Genomic DNA, 17,628 nt, shown 5'->3' with positions numbered 1-17,628 from the left:
ATAATCCCACTTTGTTTTATTCTCCCCTCAGCTCTCCCCCGATTCTACCAAACATATACACACAGGTGCATTAACCTGCCAACCCTGACATCTTTGGATTGCGGAAAGAATCCGGACCACTCTTTAGGCTTTACTTTAGACATACAGCGTGGAAACAGGCTCTTCGGCCTACCGGGTATGTGCCGACCAGCGATCACCCCCATCCACTAATATCCACACACGAGGGACAATTTTACAACTCGCCGAAGCCAATTAATCTACGAACCTGCACGTCTTTGGAGTGTGGGTGGAGATCAGAGTGCCTGGAGAAAACCCACGCGGTCACAGGGAGAACGTACAAACTCCGTACAAGAAGCGCCCGTAGTCAGGATCTAACCCAGGTCCTTGGCCCAGGAAGCTGCAACTCTACCGCTGTGCCACTGTGCCACCCAGAGAAACCCCACGTGATCACAGGAGGAACATACAAACTCCACTTAGACAGCATTTTGGAACAAACCCAGATGGTTGGAGCTGTGATGCAGCAACTCCATTAGCTGTGTACCATCCCCATTCCTTACGCTGCATCTGTATTTACCATGGAAGAGGATGCTGCCTTAGTCTTAATCAGAGGGTAGATAGTATAGACAAGACACAAAGTGCTGGAGTGATTCAGCGGGTCAGTCTGAAGAAGTGTCCCAACCCAAAACGTCACCCATACATGTTCTCCAGGGATGCTGCATGACCCGCTGAGTTTAGTTTTTAGTTTAGTTTAGATACAGCGCAGAAACAAGCCCTTCGGCCCACCGAGTCTGCACCGACCAGTGATCCCCGCACTTTAACACTTTCCTACACCAGGGACAGTTTTTACATTTATACCAAGCCAATAAACCTACAAAACTGTACGTCTTTGGTGTGTGGAAGGAAAGCGAAATTCCCTGAGAAAACCCACGCATATCACGGGGAGAACGTGCAAACTCCATACATACATGTACCCATAGCCAGGATCGAACCCGGGTCTCTGGCACTGTAAGCGATGTAAGTCAGCATCTTTACCACTGCGCCACCATGCCGCCCAACCGGTTACTTCCAGCATGGGTGTCAGAGGTTATGGGGAGAAGGCAGGAGAATGGGGTTAGGAGGGAGAGATAGATCAGCCATGATTGAATGGTGAAGTAGACTTGATGGGCCGAATGGCATCATTCTACTCCTATTCCTTATAACCTTATGACCTTTTTTTGTAAACCAGCAGTTGCAGTTTCTTGTTTCTACAAGATAATAGAGATATTGGGTGGGATGAATAATGTGCAGTAGGGGTTCTGGAAAAGCAGGCTGGGTAGGTCAGCTTTTGTAAATAGAATGCCAAGCTGCATGGAGATGGGAATGGGAATTGGGTATGTTTCTTCCATCCTTCACGGACACTCGAATGTACCGGAGAGCTGGCGAATTACAACAAGGAGTGTAGGGACTAACCAGGCAACAAAAGGCTTGTCACTTTAACATCACTGATGGGGGAACATTAAGAAAGATAAACAAAGAAAACTGAATAGACACTTTGCAACGTCTGAGTTAATAAACAACAGCCCGCACCGTTTTAAAAAGGTCGTTTCTTTTCTTGACTAACCCGACAGGTATTTTCACAGGTAACAGAGAAAGTTGGAGAAAATGCTAGAAATCTATCCACGGATTTCCAGAATCAGATAAAAGACTGGAAAGTTAAATTGAGGCCCGAGGAATAAAAGGATCAGTAACGGCGTAGATAAGAAAGTATGTCAAGGGTAGAGATAAGAAAACCATGGTAAATTATTGATTTTCAGACTGGGGGAGGTAGATGACGATGCCATTTCTAAAACCACAACTATTTGTAACATTTGCAGCACGGTGGCGCAGTGGTAGAGTTGCTGCCTTACAGTACCAGAGACCAGGTTCGATCCTGACTAAGGCTGCTACCTGTAAGGAGTTTGTGTATTCTCCCCATGACCAGCGTGGGTTTTCTCCGGGTGCTCTGGTTTTTTCCCACAATCCAAAGATATACAGGTTTGTAGGTTAATTTGCTTGGCAAAATTGTAAATTGTCCCTAGTCTGTGTAGGATAGTGTTAGTGTACAGGGATCGCTGGTCGGCACAGACGCGGTAATCCGAAGGGCCTGTTTCTGCGCTGTATCTTTAAACTAATATCTAAACTAAATATACTGCAGAGTATAGCACTCCATTCAACTCGCCACTCTTTAGGATACTGTTCCAGATGTCAACTTCTCTACATCGGCGTGACCAAACGCAGGCTCGGCGATCATTTCGCTCACACCTTCGCTCAGTCCGCCTTAACCAACCTGATCTCCCGGTGGCTGGGCACTTCAACTCCCCCTCCCACTCCCAGTCTGACCTTTCTGTCATGGGCCTCCTCCAGTGTCATAATGAGACCCACCGGAAATTGGAGGAACAGCACCTCATATTTCACTTGGGCAGCTTACAGCCCAGTGGTATGAACATTGACTTCTTTAACTTTAGATAGTTCCTCTGTCCCTCTCTTCCCCTCCTCCTTCCCAGTTCTCCCACTGTCTTCCTGTCTCCACCTATATCCTTTCTTTGTCCTGCCCCCCCAGACATCAGTCTATAGAAGGGTCTCGACCCGAAACGTCACCCATTCCTTCTCTCCAGAGGCCCAGAAGCGGTTGGAGGCGGTTGGAGCAGCGTCCGGGCGGTAGGTTTAAAAACCCAGCGCGGGGCTTTGTTCACCCAGAGGCCCAGAAGCGGTTGGAGGCGGTTGGAGCAGCGTCCGGGCGGTAGGTTTAAAAACCCAGCGCGGGGCTTTGTTCACCCAGAGGCCCAGAAGCGGTTGGAGGCGGTTGGAGGTGGTTGGAGGCGGTTGGAGGTGGTTGGAGGCGGTTGGGGATAAAAACGTTCCCACACACTTTAAAAGAAGTGTTCTGGAGGAAGCCGCTGATTTGTGGAAGCGGACTAGAGGAAGCAGCTGATTGGGCGTAACCCCGGGGTTGTAATTCTGCTTTTTATTCGTACTTTTAGTTAAGGGTTCAGTGAGTTCAGGGTTCAGGAAGTTAAGGGTTCAGTGAGTTAAGGGTTCAGTGCTTTTTAGTAAAGGTACAGTTTAAAGGATTAAGAGGGATTTGATTTAATTTGGGGGTAAGACATGTCAGATGAGATCGGCCCCGTGGAGTGCTCATCCTGCAACATGTGGGAGATCAGGGATATTGTCGGTGTCCCTGATGACTACGTGTGCAGGAAGTGTGTCCAGCTGCAGCTCCTGGCAAACCGCATTGAACGGTTGGAGCTGCGGTTGGACTCATTCTGGAGCATCCACGATGCTGAGAAGGTCGTGGATAGCACGTATAGTGAGTTGGCCACACCACAGGTAAAAGATAAGCGGACAGAAAGGAAACGGGTGGCCACTAGCCAGCGTAGCAGTAGGCAGGTAATGCAGGAGTCCCCTGCGGTCATCTCCCTCCTAAACAGATATATCATTTTGGATACTGTTGGGGGAGATGCCTCATCAGGGGAAGGCAGCAGCAGCCAAGTTCATGGCACCGTGGGTGGCTCTGCGGCAAAAGAGGGGAGGAAAAAGAGTGGAAGGGCTATAGTGATAGGGGATTCAATTGTAAGGGGAATAGATAGGCGTTTCTGCGGCCGCAAACGAGACTCCAGGATGGTATGTTGCCTCCCTGGTGCAAGGGTCAGGGAGGATATCTCTGAGCGGCTGCAGGACATTCTGAAGGGGGAGGGTGAGCAGCCAGTTGTCGTGGTGCACGTTGGCACCAACGATTTAGGTAAAAAACGGGATGAGGTCCTACAAGGTGAATTTAGAGAGCTAGGAGATAAACTAAAAAGTAGGACCTCAAAGGTAATAATCTCTGGATTACTACCAGTGCCACGTGCTAGTCAGAATAGGAATAGGAGGATATTTCATATGAATACGTGGCTTGAAAAATGGTGCAAGGGGGAGGGATTCAAAATTTTAGGACATTGGAACCAGTTCTGGGAGAGGTGGGACCAGTACAAACAGGACGGTCTGCACCTGAGCTGGAATGGAACCAATGTCCTAGGGGGAGTGTTTGCTAGTGCTGTCGGGGAGGATTTAAACTAATGTGGCAGGGGGATGGGAGCTGGAGCAGAGAGACAGAGGGGTGTAAAATGAGGGTAGAAGCAACAGGTAGCAAGGTGAAAAGTAAAAGTGGCAGGCAGACAAATCCAGGGCAAAAATCAAAAAGGGCCACTTTTCAACATAATCGTACAAGGGGTAAGAGAGTTGTAAAAACAAGCCTGAAGGCTTTGTGTCTCAATGCAAGGAGTATACGTAATAAGGTGGATGAATTAAATGTGGAGATAGTTATTAATGATTATGATATAGTTGGGATTACGGAGACATGGCTCCAGGGTGACCAAGGCTGGGAGCTCAACATCCAGGGATATTCTATATTCAGGCGGGATAGACAGAAAGGAAAAGGAGGTGGGGTAGCGTTACTGGTTAGAGAGGAGATTAAAGCAGTGGAAAGGAAGGACATTAGCTTGGAGGAAGTGGAATCGATATGGGTAGAGCTACGAAACACTAAGGGGCAGAAAACGCTAGTGGGAGTTGTGTACAGACCACCTAACAGCAGTAGGGAGGTTGGGGATGGCATCAAGCAGGAAATTAGAAATGCATGCACTAAAGGCGCAGCAGTTATAATGGGTGACTTCAATCTACATATAGATTGGGTGAACCAAACTGGCAGGGGTGCTGAGGAAGAGGATTTCTTGGAATGTTTGAGAGATGGTTTTCTAAACCAACATGTCGAGGAACCAACGAGAGAGCAGGCCATTCTAGACTGGGTATTGAGTAATGAGGAAGGGTTAGTTAGCAGTCTTGTTGTGCGAGGCCCCTTGGGCAAGAGTGATCATAATATGGTGGAGTTCTTCATTAGGATGGAGAGTGACAAAGTCGATACAGAAACAAGTGTTCTGAACTTAAAGAAAGGTAACTTTGAGGGTATGAGGCGTGAATTGTCCAAGATAGACTGGCGATTGATGCTGAAAGGGTTGACGGTGGACATGCAATGGAAGGCATTTAAAGGTCGCATGGATGAACTACAACAAGTGTTCATCCCAGTTTGGCAAAAGAACAAACCAGGAAAGGTAGTGCATCCGTGGCTAACAAGGGAAATCAAGGATAGTATTAAAACAAAAGATGAAGCATACAGATTAGCCAGAAAAAGTAGCATACCAGAGGACTGGGAGAAATTCAGAGTCCAGCAGAGGAGGACAAAGGGCTTAATTAGGAAAGGGAAAATAGATTATGAGGGAAAACTGGCAAGGAACATAAAAACTGACTGCAAATGCTTTTATAGATATGTCAAGAGAAAAAGATTAGTTAAGACAAATGTAGGTCCCTTGCAGTCGGAAACAGGTGAATTGATCATAGGGAACAAGGAGATGGCAGACCAATTGAACAAATACTTTGGTTCTGTCTTCACTAAGGAAGACATAAACCATCTGCCGGAAATAGCGGGGGACCGGGGGTCTAAAGAGATGGAGGAACTGAGGGAAATCCAGGTTAGTCGGGAAGTGGTGTTAGGTAAATTAAATGGATTAAAGGCAGATAAATCCCCAGGACCAGATAGGCTGCATCCCAGAGTGCTTAAGGAAGTAGCCTCAGAAATAGTGGATGCATTAGCGATAATTTTTCAAAACTCTTTAGATTCTGGAGTAGTTCCTGAGGACTGGAGGGTAGCTAATGTAACCCCACTTTTTAAAAAGGGAGGGAGAGAGAAAACGGGGAATTATAGACCAGTTAGCCTAACATCGGTAGTGGGGAAAATGCTAGAGTCAGTTATTAAAGATGTGATAGCATTACGTTTGGAAAGTGGTGAAATCATCGGACAAAGTCAGCATGGATTTACCAAAGGCAAATCATGTCTGACGAATCTTATAGAATTTTTCGAGGATGTAACTAGTAGAGTGGATAAGGGAGAACCAGTCGATGTGTTATATCTGGACTTTGCATGTTGGCATTCATAGCAAGAGGATTTGAGTTTAGGAGCAGGGAGGTTCTGCTGCAGTTGTACAGGGCCTTGGTGAGACCGCACCTGGAGTACTGTGTGCAGTTTTGGTCTCCTAACCTGAGGAAAGACATTCTTGCCTTAGAGGGAGTACAGAGAAGGTTCACCAGATTGATCCCTGGGATGGCGGGACTTACATATGAGGAAAGACTAGATAGACTGGGCTTGTACTCGCTGGAATTTAGAAGACTGAGGGGGGATCTTATAGAAACATACAAAATTCTTAAGGGGTTGGAGAGGCTAGATGCGGGAAGATTGTTCCCGATGTTGGGGGAGTCCAGAACCAGGGGTCACAGCTTAAGGATAAGGGGGAAGTCTTTTAGGACCGAGATGAGAAAACATTTCTTCACACAGAGAGGTGTGAGTCTGTGGAATTCTCTGCCACAGAAGGTAGTTGAGGCCAGTTCATTGGCTATATTTAAGAGGGAGTTAGATGTGGCCCTTTTTGCTAAAGGGATCAGGGGGTATGGAGAGAAGGCAGGTACAGGCTACTGAGCTGAATGATCAGCCATGATCATATTGAATGGCGGTGCAGGCTCGAAGGGCCGAATGGCCTACTCCTGCACCTATTTTCTATGTTTCTATGTTTCTATGCTGCCTGACCTGCTGAGTTACTCCAGCATTTTGTGATTCCTTCGATTTGTACCAGCATCTGCAGTTATTTTCCTACACTCTTTAGCAAGGCTGAGAGGAGTGTTGAGAGATTGCAGAAGACATTTGTTTCACTGGCTCCAGAGTTGAAGAATTTTCTTAATAAACATAGGCTGGAGAATTTCCTTTAGACCTGGCGATGAGGGTTTAGTCTGGGCCATCAGAGAGAAAACGTAGCAGAGGAAATGGACTCGAAACAGTGGGAAAATATCCAGAAGTAATGAGAAGCAAAACTTGTTTTACACTTCTATTGTTAACCGGTTTGGTCTCTATGAGTCTCCAAATCCATCAATATTATTGACTTTGAACTTAACGCTTCCCTCAGTTCAGGGACAGTTAAGAGTCAACCCTATTGATAGTTTGGAGTCAACAGAGACAGTTAGAGACAGACAATAAATGCAAAATTCCCAGCCTTATACTCTCTAGGTATGTCTAGGACCAGAGGCCATAGCTTCAGAACAAAAGGACGTACCACTAGAAAGGAGATGGGGACGAATTTCTTTAGTCAGAGGATGGTGAATCTGTGGAATTCCTTGCCACAGGCAACTGTGGAGGCCAAGCCAATGGATATTTTTAAGGTGGAGATTGACAGATTCTTGATTAGTATGGGTGTCAGGGGTTATGGGGAGAAGGCAGGAGAATAGGGCTGAGAGGGAAAGATAGATCAATAGTCAATAGTCGTTTATTTGTCACATACACATAAATGTGTAGTGAAATGAAACATTACCCGCAGTTAAACAATAAGACCAATAAGAATAATCAATAAAAATGCAATAACACATACAATCACAAACTAACACCAAACAAAAAGAAACATCCATCACAGTGAGTCTCCTCCAGTCCCCTCCTCACTGTGATGGAAGGCCAGAATGTCTTTTTCTCTTCCCTGCCGTCTTCTCCTGCGGTCAGGCTGTTGGAGTTGCCACGTCGGGGCGGTCGGGGCTCCCGGTATTGAAGCCCCCGCTGGACGGTGAAAGGTTCACGGCCTATTTCAGGCCGCGCCGGACGGTGAAAGGTCCGCGGTGGGCTGACCCAAGCCCCGCGATTCGGGGCGGGCGAACACGCTGCCGCTGCCTCTGCCGGAGCTCCCGATGTCGGCCCCCACCCAGGGGCCTGCGGGCTTCCGACATCCACGCGGCCCGCGCCGGAGCCTCCGGAGACGAGTCGCAGCCGCTCCCGCAGCATCCGCAGGCAGCCAGCGCCGCAGGTGGTGAGTCCGGGCCGCGGGCTCTGCGAACCAGAGCCCCAGGTGCATGGCCGGTGGTAGGCCGCAACGGGAACAGAGACACGACACAGAAACAAAGGTCGCGTCTCCGTTCGGGAGAGAGAATTTTACAGTTCCCGTTCCCTCCCCCCCCCCCCCCCCCCCAAACATAACATACAAACACTACACCATATTAAAACTACAATTCATACAAAAACAACAAAAACACAAAAACAACAAAAAACACAAAAGACAGACGGACTGCAGGCAAGCCGCAGCTGCGACGGCAGCGCTGGCTCCTCCTCAGCCATGATTGAATGGCGGAGTTGACTTGATGGGCCGAATGGCCTAATTCTGCTCCTACAACTTATGGACATGAACTCTATCAAATTTATTATCAGAGTACCATGCAGCCATTTTATTCCTTGAGCCAGTGCCATCTTTGTGTCCAGCAGAGTGGTTCATCCCATTCCCCATGCTTTCCCCTCGGCTCCTTCTAATATTTATCCAAGCATCTTTGGAAGCCACAAATGAATTTGCATCCGCCACTTAGAAACGGCGCATGCCACTTCACAGGCACATCACTCCCAATCAATGGTTCAAGTCTCTGGAGGACAAATCAATAACTTAACCACAACGTCACTGTGCCCAAAGACTGGTCTTCAAAGGACCAAATGATTCATCTATCTCATGCAGAGGTGGAGGGGCAGAATCTACCTGGTTTGTCACCACTGTTTAATTATATCCTGTCACGTAGTTTGTAAGTTTCCATGTGATTTGTAGACCATCTTGATATGGGGATTAGGTTAGATTGATTTATTCCCCTACACACCCGGATGCAATGAGATTCCCTTATCCTATATGGAATACTGTCATATCGAGAAACAATTAATAACCTTTTGCATTTACATTCTTGAACAACCTTTACTCATAGTCAGTAATTGCACAACCCATAAAACAGTCTCACTATGACGGAGTTCAACATAAAAAGACTATTCACAGTCCTTTCTCCACTGAGGAAATAGTATCTCATGTTCTTCAATGATGCAACTCATATTACGTAAGCTTACATTCTATCTTCAAAGCCATACTACCGCCCTGTTATACATCTATTTACTCTAACACTCTGATTGCAACATGGAACATTTATAATTAACAGATATTAAGTAAAATCCCTTCAGAATAATTTCTCCATCACTGGGTGAAACTGATCATACACCTCAGGAACAAGGAAGTAATGAGTCACAACCAAACCCGCAGACTCTCTCACTGAGGCCTTTGTACTGCAATTGAATTGAATGATACAGCAAGAAAACAGGCCCTTGGGCACACTGAGTCCACGCAGACCATCGATCACCCATTCGCACTGGTTCTATGTTATCTCACTTTTGCATCCACTTCCTGCACACTAGAGGGCAAGTAGTCAGTTTAAGGAGGTGGAACGTGGGGGAGTGGGGAGAAGCGGGGCAAGAGCTAGCAAGTGATAGGTGGATGTGTTGTAGGTGAGGGGGTGCAGATAAGGGTCAGGTGTGGGGAATGGGAGGGTGAAGACAGCCGTTTGAGTTGGGTTGGGAGGTGACAAGCGAAGGCTGCAGATTTTGAAATCGGATGAGAAAGGCAGGGGGGGAAAGTGGGAACCAAATAAGGAGGAACGGTGGCAGGTGGGAACGACAGAGGGGGGAGCCGCCGAGGGAAGGAATCCAGTGGAAGAAGCGTGTGGATGATGGTGGATGGGGTCGGTGGGGGGAGGGCGGGGAAACAGGGTAATCGGGAGCTGGGGTAAATCTCTCCCTGTCTGTTTCATATCTTCTCCATTGGCAAGTCCTCTCTTGTGCCTCTGCGTAGTGAGCAGCCTTGAGCCCAGGCGAAAGCTTCAAGGGGAACCGGAAGACTTTTACCCCCATTCAATGGTTCAATGCTGCTTTATTATCACATGTAGCAAGGTCCAGTGAAATGATTTTTTTACGCATACAGATCAGTAAAAGTACTGCCATACATATGTACAATCCCTGATTAAGTACAGACTGTATGGAAACAGCCCACTGAGTCCATATACAAGAGTCACCAAGTTTTGCCGCCATTTTCAAAGTCTTAGCTGCAACTGACCATAAAGTTCATAAGTGAGAGGAGTAGAATCAGGCCATTCGGCCCATCAATATACTCTGCCATTCAACCTGTGGCTGATCTATCTCTCCCTCCTAGCCCCATTCTCCTGCCTTCTCCCGATAACTACTGATGCTCATACTAATCAAGAATCTATCTATCTCTGCCTTAAAAATATCCATTGAAGGCCTCCACAGCAAAGAATTCCACAGATTCTGAATACAAGCATCCCTCCTCATCTCCTTCCTAAATGAACATCCTTTAATTCTGAGGCTATGACCTCTGGGCCTGGACTCTCCACATCCACTCTATCCAGGCCTTTCATTATTCACTATAAAGGTCCATTGCAGCCGTCTCCTCCGCCCGGATCGTCCCGTCAACTGTCGTCCCTCTCCTCGTCTGGCCACCTTCAGCGTTTGTGCCCCGGGGTGCCTCCCGCAGCCGACTCGAGGGCGCGGAAGGCAAGACCCCGGTTCGTCTTTGTTCTTGCATCCGTCGTCACCGACTCCCTCCACCCTTCTCTCCGGTTCTCAGCGATGAGCAGGGGCTGAGCTCGGTGGCTCCCTCTGCAGGCGGGGATCCCGGTTCCGCGGCGGGCGAGGCAGGTCAGTTGCCGGGGCGCGGCCACGGCACACGACCCATCTGGAGTTTCTGCCGCACGGCCCCCCGCCACTCATGAGCCACAACCACGGCTAAAACTGCTTCTTTACCTTGTGGGTATCTCAAGGCAGAAGGCAGTTACAGGAATAAACTCCAGAAAACATCCGGAATGGAGTCCAAAAGAAGCTGACATGAAAACAAAGTCGGACACAATCTCTGGAGAACAGTGGGGAAGAGTATAGAAGTTGGGAGGTCATGCTGCAGTTATATAACTGGAGCAGCTGGAGAAAACCCACGCGGTCACGGGGAGAATGTACAAACTCCATACAGACAGTATCCGGAGTCAGGATCAAACCCGGGTCTCTGGCGCTGTAAGGCAACAACTATACCGCTGCAACTTTAGTAAATAGCTTTAAGATATGGTAAATGGTGTACATTTTCCAGAGTATTGTCTTGGACCTTTATTATCAGAGGGCGATGTTGTACAACAAGCCAGGTTGGTACTGCAGCTTTGTTTCGCATGCATTTTACTTTCACTTGTATGTTTCAGTGAATGTGATCACAATTACTTTGCGCCTGGCTTCATGCACCTATGCAAGTATTATCTGCAGTTTAATGACTGAGGTTAAAGTGACTTTGGTTCTGGATTGGATCGGTTGCATAGATTGAATGATTATTTTTGTTTTGTTTGAACATGGAAGAGTACAGCACAGGAGCAGGCCATTCGGCCCACAATGTCTGAGCCAAACTTCATATATAAAGACCAACCCTTATCTGCCTGACTTTGTATTCTGCCACCTTGTTTCAAGGTGCTGATAAAAAAATTACACTATGTTGAGCACATTGATTGGATTTCAATATTCCATATAATTATTACTAAAAACCATAACACAGAACATGGAACAGTACAGCCTAGGAATGGGCCCATCGGCCCATAATGTTTGTGCCGAACATGATGTCAAGACTAACCATTACCTGCCTGTACATAATCCATATCCCTCCATTCCCTGCATGTCCATGTGCCTATCCAAAAGTCTCTTCAATATCACAATCGTATCTGCCTCCAAGATCACCCATGGCAGTGCGATCCAGGCACAGACGACCACAGTCAAGGTGGACTTCAAGATAGCCCAGATGTTGGAGGCAATTAGCAGGTTGTTTGGAGGGTGCTGCCAATGGCCAAGCTGTTGGAGGTAACAGAGCGATAAATCAAAGGTCATTGGTGCCAATAATGGGCAGGAGATGCAGACATCCATGTCCTTTCTGCTCGGATAGGATATAATCTCTAATAAGTGCCAATCTCCAGATCATGGGTGATGTCATGTAGTCTTGTGCTAGTCTCTCTGATAAAGCAGCAAGTTGGTTATGACAAGACTGCTCCAAGCATTTCGGCAGGAGTAGGACCATTGGAGTTAATCTTGCTTTCTCCTTTCCAGTTACAGTATGCCTTGCCAGAGTATCGTATCTTTCCCCAGGCTGGAACTGAAGTCGCCCAGAAGGATCAGTTTGTCACAGATATGCAAGGCACATTTGTTTTTAAGGTCAGAGTAGAAGTTTGTCTTTGCAGTGTCCATGGCTTCCAGATTTGGTGTCCCCGTGCTGGATGACTGTAGTGTGCTGGTTCTGCATTAGAGCGAGCTGGAAGGACATGCGAGGTTCACTTATTTCCTTTAGCTTAGAGATACAGCGCTGAAACAGGCCCTTTGGCCCACCGGGTCTGAGCTGACCAGTGATCCCCATACACTAACACTATCCTACACACTGGGAACAAGTTACAATTTTTGAAACCAAAGCCAATTAAAATACAAACTTGTACATCTTCGGAGCGTGGGAGGAAACCGGAGCACACGGAGAAAACCCACGCGGTTACGGGGAGAACGTACAAACTCCGTACAGACAACGAGCACCCATAGTCAGGATTGAATCTGGGTCTCTGGCGCTGTAAGCCAGCAACTCTACCGCTGCGCCACCGTGTCGCTCTGATGGTGTTCCTCTTTTGGTTTGCCATTGCAGAGGAATGCCAAGCAGCTTGTTCCTTGAGCTTCCATCTTCTGCTATCATGTCTCACTCAGGACACTGACATCAAGCGTTAATGGTCACAGGCAATAATAGTAACGTGGCAATCCCAACCTTCATAATAAGGTGGACACAAAAAGCTGGAGTAACTCAGCGGGACAGGCGGCTTCTCTGGAGAGAAGGAATGGGTGACGTTTCGGGTCGAGATCATTCTTCATAATAAGGTGGTTGTGTTGGTACAGGTTGACAACAGAACATTGTTGGCATATCTAACATGGGCCTTTTCCTACAGTCTTATCCAGTGGAAAGCACTGAAGTATCAGTCTAATGTTAAGCTATCTGTTGTCTACATTGCTATGGAAGCTTACTTGGTCTACATTCAGGGATGGGTTTGGGTGATGGAATTGCAATGGGGAATGAGAAAGAAAATGAATTCTTATGAAGCTGGTGGGTCTGAAGACTGAATCTTGAATGTGCTTCTTCTATAGGAAATATATTCTCTCTTATGCAGAAAGAGCAACTCTCCTGCAATGGTCTCGCCACAGTATTATGTTCAGAGATACAGCATGGAAACAGGCCCTTTGGCCCATCGAGTCCACGCCGACCAACTGTTCCCACTAGTTCTTTGTTATTCCACTTCCTGATCCACTCCCTACACTCGAGTAGCAATTTACAGAGGCCAATTAACCGACAAATCCACACGGCTTTGGAATGTGGGAGGAAACTGGAGCATCCAAAGGAAATCCACGCAGTGACAGGGAGAACGGGCAAACTCCACACAGTCAGACTCCGAGATTAGGATTGAACCCGTGTTCTGGCACTGTTGAGGCAGCAACCTCTACTGCGATGCCCGAAATTATATAATGACTGTGTTATCTTTATTCCTGTAATCAAATCTCCTAATAAAAAGTCAATACACTATTTGCCTTCCAAACCACTTGTTCCACTTGCATGTTGGCTTTTAGTGACTCATATACAAGGACACCTAGGTTCATTTAAACATCAACATCAGCCAGCCATCTCACCACTTTTCTTTGTGTTTTGATACTACATAATAACTTCACATTTGTCCGCATTATATTGCATCTGTGATGTTCTCACTCACGCATCCAGTTTGTCTCGTGTTGCTTGACGTCTCTTTACATCCTTCTCCCTCCTCAAATCCCAATCACTTTGCATCATTAGTTTTAGAAACATAGAAACATAGAAAATAGGTGCAGGAGTAAGCCATTCGGCCCTTTGAGCCAGCACCGCCATTCAATATGATCATGGCTGATCATCCAAAATCAGTACCCCGTTCCTGCTTTCTCCCCCATATCCCTTGATTCCTTTAGCCCTAAGAGCTAAATCTAACTCTCTCTTGAAAACATCCAGTGAATTGACCTTCACTGCCTTCTGTGGCAGAGAAATCCACAGATTCATGACACTCTGGGTGAAAAAGGTTTTCCTCATCTCAGTCCAAAATGGCCTACCCCTTATTCTTAAACTGTGACCTCTGGTTTTGGTCTCCCCAACATCGGGAACATCTTTCCTGCATCTAGCCTGACCAATCCCTTAACAATTTGACATGTTTCTATAAGATCCCCTCTCATCCTTCTAAATTCTAGTGAATATAAGCCCAGTTGCTCCATTCTTTCAACATATTGCATCTCTAGAACACGGGGGGGGGGGGGGGGGGGGCTTGAGGTGAGACCTGATTGAAGATTACGAGGCACTTTATTCCCAGGTTGGAAATATCTGGATAGCACAGCTTTAAGGTGGGAGGGGAAAAGCTTAAAGGAATTGTGTGGGACAAGTTTTTTACACAGTGGGTGGTGGGTTCCTGGAATGTGCTGCCAAGGATGGTGGTGGAGGCTGATAGGATAATGGTGTTTCAGAGGCTTTTAAATAGGCACATTGATATACAGGGAATGTAGGGATATGGATCACAGGCAGGCCGAGGAGATTAGTTTAATTTGGCATCGTGCGCACCACTGACATTGGACCAAAGGGGCTGTTCCTGTGCTGTGCCAGAAATATAGTACATAGAACAGTACAGCACAGGAATAGGCTCATCAGCCCACAATGTTTGTGCTGAACATGATGCCTTACTAAACTGATCTCATCTGCCTGGACATGATCCCTGTCCCTCTAGTCGCTGTATTTCCATGTGCCTATCTAAAAGCATCACAAATGCCTCTATCGTATCTGCCTCCTCCACCACCATCCTTGGCAATGCGTTCCAGCCCCCCCATCCCCCCCCCCCCCCCCATCCCCCCCCCCCCCCCCCCCCCCCCCCCCATCTCTGTTTTAAAAACCTGTCCCACACATCTCAATTAAACTTTCCCCCTTCTCACCTTATACCTGTGCCCTCTGCTGTTGGACATTTCCACACTGGGGGAAAAGGTTCTGACTGTCTACCCTATCTATATCTACTATATACTTCTATCAAGTCTCCCCTCACCCACCAACGTTCCAGTGATCAAGGACGAGCCGCACCCTGGCCAATCCCTCTTCTCCCCTCTCCCATCAGGCAAAAGGTATAGAAGTGTGAAAATGCACAACTCCAGATTCAGGGACAGTTTCTTCCCAGCTTCCCAGCTGTTATCAGGCAACTGAATCACCCTGCAACAAACAGAGAGCAGTGCTGAACTACTCTCTACCTCGTTGGTGGCCCTCGGACTATCCTGTTTGGACTTTGCTGGCTTTACCTTGCACTAAATTCCCTTATCATGTATCTATACACTGTAAATGACTTGATTGTAATCATGATTTGTCTTTCTGCTGACTGGTTAGCACGCAACAAAAGCTTTTCACTGCACCTCAGTAGGGGTGGCAATAAACTAAACTGAACTGAAACTGGAATGAAAACTGAACATGTTCTATGTTCCATCAATAAACATGGCAAATGATATTTCATGCCTTCAGCCAAACCCTGATGGAGATCGAGACTCGCTGGGGCCATTCCTGTGGTACCAAATTAGTAGACCACCCCTGAAAACAATTAGTCACCCATTTATTAAATCTCTGCTTTGTCTCTGACAACCAATTTTCCATCCACATCAATACATTATCCCTAATTCCACATCCTCTCACCTTGTCGCCCAATTTTGATAAGGTTTTCCAAAAGCCTCATAAATTCCAAATTCACCACATTTTCTGGTTTCCTCTTGCCTATTCTGCTGGATACATGACAAAGTGCAGTAGATCAGTCCAGTGTGATTTTCCTTTGCTTAGTCTATGCTGACTCTGCTGGATCCCATTATTCTTTTCAAGGTTAGACACAAAGTGCTGGAGTAACCCAGCGGAACAGGCAGGCATCTCTTTTAAGGTTCTTAAATTATTATTGCTGCGTTCTTTTGTAAAAGATTTGCAGCGTCCGCCCTATTCCTGACGACTTTCTGGAGTCCTTCTTCGATGTGTTGGTAAACGGCTCAGTTATAAAGCGACCATCAGAAGGTCCAATACCTTGCAGGTGTAACTGGGGTAGGTAACGAGGTCGCTAAGAGTGGCTGTACCCATTTCCCCGGAGCAAACAAAAAAACAAAAAAACAGGATAACCATCACACAAAGAGTACAGTGCGAACAGAACCAATGCACATTATTGGCGGATTATTAAGAGTGTGTGTCTGTTTAGATTAGATTTGGACTCACTTATAGAAGAATAAACACACGACTTCCGACGGGGCTCCATTCGACCCTGTGTCGCTAAAACTATGTTCACTGTCTGCACAAAACATAAAGCTGGGATTGCCAGATTTCAACAGCCTGAACAACAAATCAAAAATTCCTCTTCTGTTGTTGATTCCATAGACTTTCGTTTCAGATTGTTGCCAAACGAACATCCTTAAACTCTGCCAAAGAAGCTCTCTTCCTGGTTATTTTTGGCCCACGGACTTTAAATAAATACCCCCCCCCCCCCCCCCCCCCTAGCACCAGAGGCGATTCCGCCCCAGGGCATGGAAAGAGACAACTTGGCTCCCAACCTCTAGTTGCTGGTGCCACACTTGCCTCGCCAGCTGCTGCCCCCGTCTTGTTGCAACAGGTCGCTCCTGTTGCAATTCTCACTTTCTTCTCTCTGGCTGTAAAAACTTCCCCCTTACCATAAAGAGATAGAAGACGATTATCCACCCCCAGCCTCCCTCCGGGGGGTCGACCAGTTTCCGACTTTGGGCTTCGTTGGGTCTCGACATGGTGAGGTTTCGGTTACCTTCCCGGGGCTGGCCGGTTGTCTGCCTCGCTAGTCCCAGCAGAGTCAGAGTCAGAGTCTCTCCCTCTCTGGGTTGTCTCCAAGCATTGCTTCACCAAGTCATACGGACACAGCCTACCCCTAGCGGCCGGGGTTAACAGGTTCAACTCAACCTGTCTGGCTTTCCTGAGCACCATTGCTTCTTCCTGAGCAAAGGGGTTACCTGCCCCGTAGGATCACATCAGAAGCCAGAGCGAATACAAGATTGCTCCCAAACTCACCCGTGGGAGGAGACTGGGAGAAAAATCACATATGATATATGAATGGGCAATGTAGTTAGAGGACACAGAGAGTGTCACAGAGAGTAACTCAGCAGGCCGGGCAGAATCTCTAGAGAAACATAGAAAATAGGTGCAGGGGTAGGCCATTCGGCCCTTCGAGCCTGCACCGCCATTCGATATGATCATGGCTGATCATCCAGCTCAGTAACCTGTACCTGCCTTCTCTCCATACCCCCTGATCCATTTAGCCACCAGGGCCACATCTAACTCCCTCTTAAATATAGCCAATGAACTGGCCTCAACTACCTTCTGCGGCAGAGAATTCCACAGACTCACCACTCTCTGTGTGAAGAAATGTTTTCTCAACTCGGTCCTAAAAGACTTCCCCCTTATCCTTAAGCTGTGACCCCTGGTTCTGGACTCCCCCAACATCGGGAACAATCTTCCCGCATCTAGCCTCTCCAACCCCTTAAGAATTTTATATGTTTCTATAAGATCCCCCCTCAGTCTTCTAAATTCCAGCGAGTATCACATTAGAAGCCAGAGCGAATACAAGATTACTCCCAAACTCACCCGTGGG

General features: G+C 47.2%; 1 protein-coding gene across 1 annotated transcript in view; it reads right to left on the bottom strand.

Moving 5' to 3' along the window:
• The window catches only part of LOC144601767 (monocarboxylate transporter 5-like), a 54,995-nt gene extending 38,218 nt beyond the window's left edge, over positions 1–16,777 (bottom strand). Inside the window, exon 1 of the mRNA XM_078414157.1 lies at positions 16,682–16,777. Within this exon, the coding sequence (XP_078270283.1) occupies positions 16,682–16,771 (90 nt within the window). The 5' untranslated portion in view covers positions 16,772–16,777. The remainder of the gene's footprint in view (positions 1–16,681) is intronic.
• Between the last annotated feature and the right edge of the window lie 851 nt (positions 16,778–17,628).

Source organism: Rhinoraja longicauda, chromosome 17 (genome assembly GCF_053455715.1).
Source record: "Rhinoraja longicauda isolate Sanriku21f chromosome 17, sRhiLon1.1, whole genome shotgun sequence".
In the NCBI taxonomy this organism is placed as follows: domain Eukaryota; kingdom Metazoa; phylum Chordata; class Chondrichthyes; order Rajiformes; family Arhynchobatidae; genus Rhinoraja; species Rhinoraja longicauda.
The sequence above is the reverse complement of the archived record's forward strand: the minus strand, read 5'-3'. Positions and strand labels throughout refer to the sequence as shown.